At 42.6% G+C, this 12,091-nt stretch overlaps 1 protein-coding gene across 5 annotated transcripts in view; it reads right to left on the bottom strand.

Moving 5' to 3' along the window:
- The window catches only part of fer1l4 (fer-1 like family member 4), a 397,456-nt gene that overhangs the window by 247,270 nt on the left and 138,095 nt on the right, over positions 1-12,091 (bottom strand). For all 5 annotated transcript variants that reach the window (XM_059981120.1, XM_059981116.1, XM_059981117.1 and 2 more), the window contains 3 exons: positions 9,986-10,175; positions 9,635-9,755; positions 1,622-1,722 (listed from right to left, as the gene is read on the bottom strand). In XM_059981120.1, coding sequence (XP_059837103.1) covers positions 1,622-1,722; positions 9,635-9,755; positions 9,986-10,175 — 412 coding nt within the window. The remainder of the gene's footprint in view (positions 1-1,621; positions 1,723-9,634; positions 9,756-9,985; positions 10,176-12,091) is intronic.

Below are 12,091 nucleotides of genomic sequence, written 5' to 3'. Positions count from 1 at the left end.
ACCTATGCAGAACGCCACTCAAATATTCCCTGAACATTTACCACATTTCTGCCGTAAATTTCCCTGTGAACATCTGTTCCCAATTTATGCTTCCAAGTTCCAGCCTGATAGCTTCATATGTCCCCTTACTCCAATTAAACGCTTTCGTAACTTGTCTGTTCCTATCCCTCTCCAATGCTATAGTAAAGGAGATAGAATTGTGATCACTATCTCCTAAATGCTCTCCCACTGAGAGATCTGACACCTGACCAGGTTCATTTCCCAATACCAGATCAAGTACAGCCTCTCCTCTTGTAGGCTTATCTATGTTTTGTGTCAGAAAACCTTCTTGAACACACCTAACAAACTCCTCCCCATCTAAACCCCTTGCTCTAGGGAGATGCCAATCAATATTTAGGAAATTAAAATCTCCCATCACGATAACCCTGTTATTATTATACCTTTCCAGAATCTGTCTCCCTATCTGCTCCTCAATATCCCTGTTATTACTGGGTGGTCTATAAAAACATGCAGTAGAGTTATTGACCCCTTCCTGTTTCTAACTTCCACCCACAGAGACTCAGTAGACAATACCTCCATGAGTTCCTCCTTTTCTGCATCCGTGACACTATCCCTGATCAGCAGTGCCATGTCCCCACCTCTTTTGCCTCCCTCCCCGTCCTTTCTGAAACTAAAGCCTGGCACTCTAAGTAACCATTCCTGCCCCTGAGCCATCCAAGTCTCGGTAATGGCCACAACATCATAGTTCCAAGTACTGATCCACACTCTAAGCTCATCTGCTTTGTTCATGATGCTTCTTGCATTAAAATAGATACAGTACATCTTTAGCCATCGGTCTGAGTGCATCCCTTCTCTATCACCTGCCTATCCTCCCTCTTGCACTGTCTCCAAGCTTTCTCTATTTGTGAGCCAACCACCCCTTCCTCCGTCTCTTCAGTTTGGTTCCCAGCCCCCAAAGTACACTACGTCACTTGTAAGGACTAAATTCCATCTGCTGCTGCCTTGCCTCACACTTGTTACAGGCATCCTGGGCCAAAGGTGTGCCATATTTTATGCATCTGTTGTCCTCCGAGTGGCTGCTGAGATTTGAAACCAGATGCACAGTGGTGTTGGCATAAGCTAAGTAAGATAATGTTAACTTTACTAAGATCAAACAAATGAACCTTAAAATATAAACAAAAGTTCCAGTGAATTGCTACCAACAAAGGAAACATGAAGGTAGATTACGAGCTCTTGTAGGTGAAGGAATGTTCCCTAGGAGGCAGTTGTCCTACAAACATTAGTTGGAAAATTTGTGGCTGGTAATGTTTAAGCATTTCTGCTCAATTTAAAAGAGCATAGCAAAGTTCTTTAACATTTTTACATAAGCTATCTTATATATTTAATGTTTGGACTCAATGGCCTAATCTGCTTGCATGTCTTACAGTCTTATGCTGTTCTCTTTTGGTCTGCATCGAATCCAGAGTACAATTATTTAGTTCTACTTTACATTTGTGTACTGGACATGACATTCAACAATCTTGATCTTGGTAAACCCTGGATTATCTATAATTAGAAATACAATGGTAAAGAACTTTTTTTTTCAAAATATCTATTTTATATGTGATAAAACCAATCAAACCTGCAGCCTGCAACAAACTCATTCAATACGTCACAGAGGAAACAATCTTGGTCAGACTTTGGTTTCCTTGCCATGTGATGCAATTTGTCAAGCCCATCTTCCTGTATATAGAAAAAAACAAAAAATAGGATTAATTGTTTTTAAATTATTAGAAACATACAAACATAGAAAACCTACAGCACAATAAAGGCCCTTCGGCTCACAATGCTGTGCCGAAAATGTACTTATCTGAGAAATTACCTAGAGTTACCCATAGACCTCTATTTTTTCTAAGCTCCATGTGCGTATCCAGGAGTCTCTTAAAAGACCTTATTGTATCCACCTCCACCACCGTTGCCAGCAGCCCATTCCATGCACTCACCACTCTCTGCATAAAAAACTTTCTCCCGACATCTCTTCTGTACCTACTCCTCAGCTCATTAAAACTGTGCCCTCTCGTGATAGCCATTTCAGCCCTGGGAAAAAGCCTCTGACTATCCACACGATCAATGCTTCTCATCATCTTATACACCTCTGTCAGGTCACCTCTCATCCTCCACTGCTCCAAGAAGAAAAGGCCAAGTTCACTCAACCTGTTCTTATATATATGTATTCTCTCCAATCCAGGCAACATCCTTGTAAATCTCCTCTACATCCTTTCTTTAGTTTCTACATTACTCCAAGTGAGGTCTGACCAGGGTCCTATATAGCTGCAGCATTACCTCGCAGTTCTTAAACTCAACCCCATTGTTGATGAAGGCCAATACACCATATGCCTTCTTAACCACAGAGTCAACCTGCACAGCTGCTTTGAGTGTCCTATGGACTCGGACCCCAAGATCCCTCTGATCCTCCACACTGCCAAGAGTCTTACCATTAATACTATATTCTGCCATCATATTTGACCTACCAAAATGAACCACTTCACACTTATCTGGGTTGAACTCCATCTGCCACTTCTCAGCCCAGTTTTGCATCTTATCAATGTCCCGTTGTAATCTCTGACAGCCCTCCACATTGTCCACATTCCCAACCTTTGTGTCATCAGCAAATTTACAAACCCATCCCTCCACTTCCTCATCCACATCATTTATAAAAATCACAAAGAGTAGGGGTCCCAAAAAATTTCCCCGAGGCACACCACTGTTGACCAACCTCCATGCAGAATATGACTCGTCTACAACCAGTTTGCCTTCTGTGGGCAAGCCAGCTCTGGATCCACAAAGCAATGTCCCCTTGGATCCAACACACACAAAATGCTGGTGGAACACAGCAGGCCAGGCAGCATTTATAGGAAGAAGCACTGTCAACATTTCAGGTCTTGACCCTGAACAGGGTCTGATAGCTCTGATAGCCCTCCACACTATCCACAACACCCCAATGGCTGATTCTTTTCCCTCTTATCCCTATGCCTTAAATATACATAAATATTTGGCCTCCACTGCTGCCAGTGGCTAAGAATACCACAGATTCACCACTCTCTGGCTAAAGAAATTCCTCCCCATCTCCGTTCTAAATGGTCACCCCTTTATTCTGAGGCTGTGTCCCCTGTTCTTAGACTCTCTCACCATAGAAAATATTCTCTCCACATCCACTCTACCAAGGCTTTTCACCATTCAATAGGTTTCAATGAGGTCACCCCTCATTCTTCTGAATTCTAGTGAATACAGGCACAGGGCCATCAAACACTCTTCAGGTGACAAGCTGTTCAATACTGGAGTCATTTTCATGAACCTCCTCTGAACCCTCTCCAGTTTCAGCTCATCCTTTCTAAGATAAAGAGCCCAAACTTGCTCACAATGCTCCAAGTGAGGCCTCATCAGTTCTTTATAAAATTTCAACATTACATCCTTGCTTTTATATTCTAGTCCTTTTGAAATGAATGCTAACATTGCATTTACCTTTCCCACTACCAGCTCAACTTGCAAATTAACCTTTAGGGAATTCAGCAGGTTGGGCAGCATCCGTTGAAAGAAGCAGTCAACGCTTTGGGTCCAGACCCTTCATCAGGGTTTCGACACGAAATGTTGACTGCTTCTTTCAACGGATGCTACCCGGCCTGCTGAGTTCACCCAGCATTTTTGTACGTCTTGACTTGACCACAGCATTTGCAGTGCACTTTGTGTTAACCTTTAGGGAATCCTGCACAAGGACTCACATTAGTGGAGGACCAATCGATTCGTGATTCATTAGCGGGAGCAAATGAAAGTGAAGCAAGATTGAAGCTGAGCGGGCATTGTGTGAGTGGACCAGTGTGGCTCAGGAGTCTTTGGCGAGGAGGTACAGGTAAGCAGCAGGTAAGGCTTTTGTACTGATTGAATAAAAAGTCACTAAATTACACTAATTAAATAAAGTAGGGATGATGCAGAATCAGGTGATGTGCTGTTCTGCATGATGTGGGAGCTGGTGGACATCTCAAGGAACTCAGACTCAAAGTTGATGAGCTGGAATCTGAGCTTCAAACACTGCGGCACATCAGGGAGGGGAGAGTTACCTGGATTCTGTTTCAGGAGGTAGTCACACCCGTTAGATTAGCTGCCTCAAATTCGGTCTGTGGTCAGGGACAAGAGGGTGCGACTGTGAGTGGTGGGTAGTGGGATCCAAGAGACAGTGCTGGAGAAGCCTCAGCCCTTGAGCTTGTCCAATAGGTCTAAGGTACTTGCTCCCTGTATGGATGACAGTGGGGGCTGTAGGAAGGATAAGCAAGCTAACTGTGGCACCATAGTTCAGGGAGCCATTCAAGAGGGAGAAGAGAAGAGAGATGTAGTGGTAATTGGGGATAGTATGGTCAAGGGAATAGACAGAGTTCTCTGTCGTGAGGATAGAACATCCCAAAGGCTGTGTAACCTCCATGGTGCCTGGCTTCAGGACATCTTATCTGACCTGCAGAGGGTTTTCCTGCAGAGGGTTTTGCAGTGAGAGTGGAAAGATCCAGTTGCCGTGGTCCATGTGGGTACCAACAACATAGGTAGAATAAGGAAAGAGGTTCTGCTGAGGGAATTTGAGCAGCTAGGGACTAAATTAAAAAACTGAACCAGAAAGGTAGTCTCTGGATTACTACTTAGGTCACGTGCAAATTGGCATAGATTCAAGAAGATTAGAGAGTTAAATGCATGGCTAAAGGATTGATATGGATTTGAATTAGATTTGATTAGATTTGAATTCATGGGAAACTGACACCAGTATTGGGGAAGGAGGGAGCTGTACCAATGGGACGGGCTCCACCTGAACCATGATAGGAGCTGGATCCTAGCGAATCACATAACTAGGACTGTGGGTGGGCTTTAAACTAAATAATAGTGGGGTGCGTTCAACAGTTTGGAGAAGAATGGATAAAGTAAAAAAAGAAAAGTTTGACTAAAGATAAAGTAAAAGCAAAAGACAAAAAAGAGAAAAGTAAGAGTGGAGTGAAGAAAAGTCAAGTGCAAAAGAGTAAAAGATTACAAGATTTTAAAAGTACAATGAGTGTAAGGGCACTTTATCTGAATGCCCTTAGTATTCGAAACAAGGTCAGTGAACTTGTGGCACAAATCAATACAAAGGGGTATGATTTAGTGGCCATTACAGAGACGTGGTTGTAGGGTGGAGAGGATTGGGAATGAAATATCCAAGGATATCAGGTAATACGGAAGGATAGGCAGGAAGGTAAGGGAGGTGGGGTAACGCTCTTAATTAAAGATAGAATCAGGCGATAGTAAGAGACAATACAAGATCTAAGGAGCAGAATGTTGAATTCATCTGGGTAGAGATTAAGAAAAGTAAATGGAAAAAAAAATCACTGGTGGGTTTTGTCTATTGGTCACTGAATAATAACACTACAGTGGCACAGGCAATAAACAGAGAATTATCTGAGGCATGTAAGCATGAGACAGCAGTTATCATGGGGGACTTTAACCTACACATAGACTGGGTGAATCAAGTTGGCCAAGGCATTGAGGAGGACTTCATAGAATGCATCCGTGATGGCTTTCTTGAACAGCATGTTAGTGAACTTACAAGGGAAAATGCTATCTTAGATCTGGTCCTGTGCAATGAGACAGGTAAAATTAGTGATTTTGTAGTTAGGGATGCTCTGAGAAAGAATGATTACAGTATGATTGTGTTTCTCATACAAGGAGGGTGCAATAGTTCAATCTAAAACCAGTGTATTGTGCCTAGACAGTGGAGACTACAATGGGATCAGGGAGGATTTGGTTAGTGTAGACTGGGAACACAGGCTATATGGTGGGACAGTCGAGGAACAGTGGAAGACTTTCAAAGAGATTTTTCACGATGCTCAACAAAAGTATATTCCAGTTAAAAGCAAGGACAGTAAAGGCATGGAGAGCCAGTCTTGGATAACTAAGGAAATAAGAGAAGAGATCAAACTAAAAGCTCGTGTGTACAATGTTGTCAAGAGTAGTGGGAAACTGAAAGATCAGGAAAACTTTAAAAAGCAACAAAAAAACCACTAAATGAGCAATAAAGGAAGGAAAGTTAGATTATGAAGATAAACTAGCACAAAACATTCCTTGGAAGTGGAGAAGTGCAAATTGATATTGGGTAATGAGAAAATGGCAGAGGCTTTGAATGACTATTTTGTGTTGATCTAAACGGTGGAGGACATGTCTAACATGCCAAAGACAGATCTTATGGATGTGATGAGAGGTAAGGACATTGACATAATATCTATCACTAAAAAGGTAGTGCTGAGCAAACTAGTGGGCCTGAAGATTAATAAGTCCCCTGGTCCTGATGGAATGCATCGCAGAGTACTGAAAGAAATGGCAGAAGTTATAGTGGAGTCTTAGTAATAATTTACCAAAATTCTCAGGACTCTTGGAAGATCCTGGCGGATTGGAAGATGGTGAATGTCACACCACTGTTCAAAAAAGGATGTAGGCAAAAGACAGGTAACTATAGGCCAGATAGTTTAACATTGGTAGTTGGGAAAATGTTTGAAGCTATCATCAAAGAAGAAATAGTGAGGCATCTGGAAAGAAATGGATCCATCAGGCAGACACAGAGTTGGGGGTGATGTCTTAATATGGATAGGGGATTGGTTAACTAAAAGCAGAGAGTTGGGATACATGGGTGTAACTCTAGTTGGCAATCGGTGGTGAGCGGTGTGTCACAGGGTTCAGGGCCGGGCCTGCAACTGTTCGCGATATACATTAATGACCTGGAAGAGGGGACCGAGTGTAGTGTATCTACATTTGCTGATGACACTGAATTGAGTGGGAGAGTAAATTGTGCAGAAGATGCAGAGAGTCTGCTGAGTGAGTGGGCAAGGGTCCGGCAGATGGAGTACAATGTTGATAATTGCAAGGTAATCCACACAAGGAAACCATGCAAGATTAGATTATTATTTAAATGGTAAATATTGCAGCATGCCTCTGTGCAGAGGGACTTGGGACTGCTTGTGCATGAATCACGAAAGGTTGGTTTGCAGGTGCATCAGGCTGTCAAGAAGGCAAATGAAATGTTGACCTTCATTGCTAGAAGGATTGAATTTAACAGCAGAGAGGTTAAGCTGCAACTATACAGGGTACTGGTGAGACCGCACCTCGAGTACTGCATGCAGTTCTGGTCTCTTTACTTAGAAAGGATATACTGGCTTTGGAGGCGGTGCAGAGGAGGTTCACCAGGTTGATTCCAGAGATGAAGGGTTATACTATGAGGAGAGTTTGAGCCACCTGGGACTGTATTCACTGGAATTCAAAAGAATGAGAGGTGATCTTATAGAAACATATAAAATTATGAAAGGGGTATATAGGATAGAGGAAGGAAAGTGGTTTCCACTGCTACGTGAGACTAGAGCTAGAAGACATAGCCTCAGGGTTCGAGAGAGATAGATTTTTGGTTGAATAGATTTTTGCATTGTAGGGAAATTAGGGTTATGGGAAAAGGCAGGTAGTGGAGATGAATCCATGGCAAGATCAGCCATCATCTCATTGAATGGCAGAGCAGGCTCAATGGGCTAGATGGCCAACTCCTGCTCCTATTTCTTATGTTCCTTTGCACTCCATTTTAAGTATTTTCTCTCCATTTAGAAAATAGTCAACCTTTTCATTTCTTGTACCAAAGTGCATGACCATACACATGATTAGTCAAAACATGAAGGGATTTGGGGAGAAGGTAGGAGATTGGTGCTGAGAGGAAAAGTGGATCAGCCATGATGAAATTGCGGAGAAGATTCGATGGGTCAAATGGCTTAGTTCTGCTCCTGTATCTATGGTCTTATCATTCCCTTTTACTCTCAGATGTTACCTGATCTGCTGAGCTTTTCCAGCTGATTATTTGCTGCTCCAGATGCCTGCATCTGTAGACTCGTGTCCCCAAATTATAATTTTTTTAAAATTAGCCTGTTGCTATCATCTTCAAAGATTGGAACATCCAGTAGATGTATGGTGCAGACTATTCTGACTGGGGTCATACCAGCCTGGTATGGAACACCCAGTTTATCGGAGGCTGCAGAGGGTTGTAGAATCAGCCAGCCAATTACAGGCATAACCCTTTCTGCTATCGAGGACATCTTTAAGAGGCGTTGCCTCCAGGGAATGGCATCACACCATCCAGCACTTTCTCTATTCTCATTACTACCTCGGGTGGAAGCACAGAAGCCTAAAGATCCACATTTTCAGAATAGTTTCTTTCCCTTCACCGTCAAATTTCGGGACAGTTCATGAACACTACCTCATTATTCATCTTCTGCACAATTTATTTATGTAACTCAGTGGAGTCATGGTGTCATAGAAAAATACAGAAACAGGCCATTTGGGCCATCCAGTCCTTACCAAACTGTTTAGACTGTCTACTCCCATTGATCTGCACTGGGACCATAGCCCTCCCTACCCCTACCATCCATGTACTTATCCAAATTTCTCCCTAGTCCTATCAACCCACATCCAGACCACAGACCCCATACTCCTCCCATCCATGTACTTATTCAAACTTCTCTTAAACATTGAAGTCATGCTCGCATGCACTTGTGTGGGCAGCTCGTACTATAATCTCATCACCCTCTGACTGAAGACATTTCCCCTCACGTTCCTCTTAAAGTTTTCATCTTTCACTATTATCCCATGACCTCCACTTGTAATTTTTATGTATTGTGCTGTACTGCTGTCACAATATTTGTCAGTGATAATAAACCTGACTCTGAATATTTGGTTGACTAGCTCAGGACAGTCAATGAAATACATGTTATAAAGCTCATCAGATGTAGTTGACGGTGAATCTAACACTTACTGTTAAAAAATTGAAAGTACAAAGAAAAAATCATTTAGGAAATTAAGTAATGTGATTAATTTTGAATTTCTCCAGCCAAGAGAACTTAGTTAGACCCCACTTGGAGTACCATGTTCAGTTCTGGTCACCTCATTACAGGAAGGATGTGGATACTACAGAGAGAGTGCATTAGGGATTTACAAGGATATTGCCTGGATTAGAGAGCAAGCCTTATTAAAATAGGTTGAATGAACTTGGAAGTAGGTATAAGGGAGATGTCAGAGGTAAGTTTTTCCACACAGAGGGTGGTGAGTGCGTGGAATGCACTGCCAGTGAAGGTGGTGGAGGCAGATGCAATAAGGTCTTTTAAGAGACTCTTGGATAGGTACATGGAGCTTAGTAAAATAGAGGGCTGTCTGGTAGGGAAATTCCAGGCAGTTTCTAGAGTAAGTTGCATGATTGGCACAACATTGTGGGCCAAAGGGCCTGTAATGTGCTGTAGATTTCTATTTTTCATAAAAGAGCTGCAGATTCTGAAATTCTAACTGTCCCTAACAATATCCCCTGCTACTTCATTGCAAACCTGGCTGCAAAGAGTGTTAAGGTTCTTTTCCCAACCTATGGATATTCCTTTCTCACTTGTTCAGTTCCATGTCCCAATGATGGCAAAAGGCTGGGAATGTTTCAGTTATGAACAGTGAACTGAATATCTGACAGTGTTCGTTGCCTCACTAATGTGCCTGATTTTACAAGGTGAATGTTCTCTATAACAATTGTCTTAAAAATTCAGAAGTGCTATAAAGTAAAATGTTTAAATGTACGTACCAGCCTCTCTGCTATCTTTGCAAGTACATTGGAGCTACACAAGCGCCAAGAATAGTCTTCCCAAGAACTCCAGATATACACACACGGTTTCTCATAGAGGTATGGAATACAACAATATGACCTGAAATGAAGGAAGCATAGGCAGATTAACAATTAAAACACATCAACTGTGAAAAAAAGGTTAGAAAAGGATTGATCCAGTTTCCTATTAAATTTAGCAAAAACCCCCATCTTTACTACATGGTAACAAGAAAGCCTAACCCTTCTCTTGACCATCAATGATACTGCTTTCTTTGAACTCATCCTTTAAAAGGGTTGAACGGCAATGAATTGAACACTTCCGCATTGTACCTGTCAAACTCTGTGTTTTCAGCCTTTCTGGGTGGTGTAATTGAGTTATCTTTTGGAGATAAGCAAAGTTCATTATTTTCCAATTCATCTTCAGAATCTCTTGAATCCAGTAAAGATTTCTTCTCTTCAGTTTCTTCCACTTTCTCTTTTTTCTTTTTTGCGACAACTTCTACCAATTTGCCATGGTTTCCTAAAAGTATATTTGCAATTAGTAGATTACTTCCAGACTATGACTGGTGCTCCAAACTAACACAGTAAGATTACAAGGTTGCTTTTAACATTTCACAAATAAAAACTGTAAAATACACAGTGAAAAAATATTTGACTGGAAAAATAAAAGATGATGTATTGTAATGCTAGTGGTTATTCTATGAAAGGTAATCAACCTAAAACAATGTTTCAAGCCACAGATTTTGCCTGATGGGCTGAGGTTTCCAGAATTTTCTGATTTTATTTCCTGTTTCCAGAATATACAGTTTGTTTTATTTTTCAAGAACTAACTCCATTCAGACAGGGGCTTAGGGTTCATACTCTGGAAGACCATAAGACTATAAGATATAGGAGCAGAATTGGAAGGTAGGTGGAACACTTCCAAATGCAGTGAGTTGTTTCCCCCTGCGTGGTTTTTTTTAAAAACAGTAGCCAGTATGTAGGCGTGGGAGCCGTCAGAGGCATCAGCGGCAGTGGAAGGCAAGTGCAGCACCACCAAACACGATGAGTTTCTTCTCCTTGCGTGGGGCTTTCTCTTATTTTTTAAGCCATAAAAGAGAGAGAGGGTCTAGTGGAGTGGCCATTATTGGAGCGGCCAACTCCCAAGTGGGGGCTACAGTCAGAGTGGGAACTTAGAGGCTTTGATTCGAAAATGCTGAGGCCAAAGAAACAGGTAAAAAGGAGTAGTTTTTCCTTTGGTTATTGCTGATTTGGTCTTGGTTGCCCATTGTACAGTGCGGGCAGGATGGCACATACACAAGTGGAATGCTCCTCCTGAGGATATGAGAATTCATGGAACCTGATAATTTCCCTGATGACTACACCTGAGGGAAGTGCAGCCAACTCCAGCTCCGGGAAGACTGCATTAAGGAGCTGGAGCAGGAGTTGGATGAACTAAGAATCATCCAAGAGGCTCAGCGATTGATAAATGCAACTCTTGAGTAGGTGGTTACACCCAGAGTGCAGAATTTGGGGAGTAGATGGGTGTATACCGAGAGAGGTAAAGGGAGAAAGAAGTCAGTGCAGGTTCCCCCTGTGGCCATTCCCCCCAACAAAAGGTATACCCCTTTGGATACCGCTGGGGGGGGGGGGAGAGGGGTTGACCTATCTGGGCAAGGCGGCAGCAGCCAGACCAATAGCACTGTGTTCAGCTCTGAGCCTCAGATGGGTAGGATGAAGTCAGGCAGAGCAATAGTCATAGGGGACTCGATAGATAAGGGGACAGATAGGAGATTCTGTGGCAGCAAAAGAGACACCAGGATAGTGTGTTGCCTCCAAGATGCTGGGGTCCAGGATGTCTCTGAGCAGTTGCAGAATATTCTTGAAGGAGAGGGTGAGCAGCCAGAGGTCATGATACATATCGGTACCAATGACTTAGGCAGGAGAGAGGTAGAGGTCTAGTGCAGTAAGTTTAGGTAGTTAGGAGGAGGCTGAAGAGCGGGACCCCCAAGGTGGTAATCTCCAGATCACTCATGGCACAACATGCTAATGAAGGTCAGAACAGGAAGATAGTGCAGATGAATGAGTCACTGAAGAGACAGTGCAGGAGGCAGGGTTTCAAGTTCTTGGATCATTGGAAACTTTTGTGGAGAAGAGGTGACCTGTACAAGTGGGACGGGTTACACCTGAACTGGAGGGGAACCAATATGCTGAGAAGGAGATTTGCTAATGCTATTGGGGAGGATTTAAAGAGGGGTGGAAACTGAAGTAAAGAGGCAGAGGATGGGGCGGTTGGCGCACTAGTAGAGACAACTTGTAGGGAGTTTGTGAGGAAGGATAGGCAGATGTTAGAGCAAAGATGCACTCAGCCTGATGATTTGAGATGTGTCTATTTTAATGCAAGGAGTACCATAAACAAGGTGGATAAACTTAGAGCATGGATCAATATGTGGAACT

Source organism: Hypanus sabinus, chromosome 9, assembly GCF_030144855.1.
Source record: "Hypanus sabinus isolate sHypSab1 chromosome 9, sHypSab1.hap1, whole genome shotgun sequence".
Classification (NCBI taxonomy): Eukaryota; Metazoa; Chordata; class Chondrichthyes; order Myliobatiformes; family Dasyatidae; genus Hypanus; species Hypanus sabinus.
This window is presented reverse-complemented; position numbering and strand designations above follow the sequence as displayed.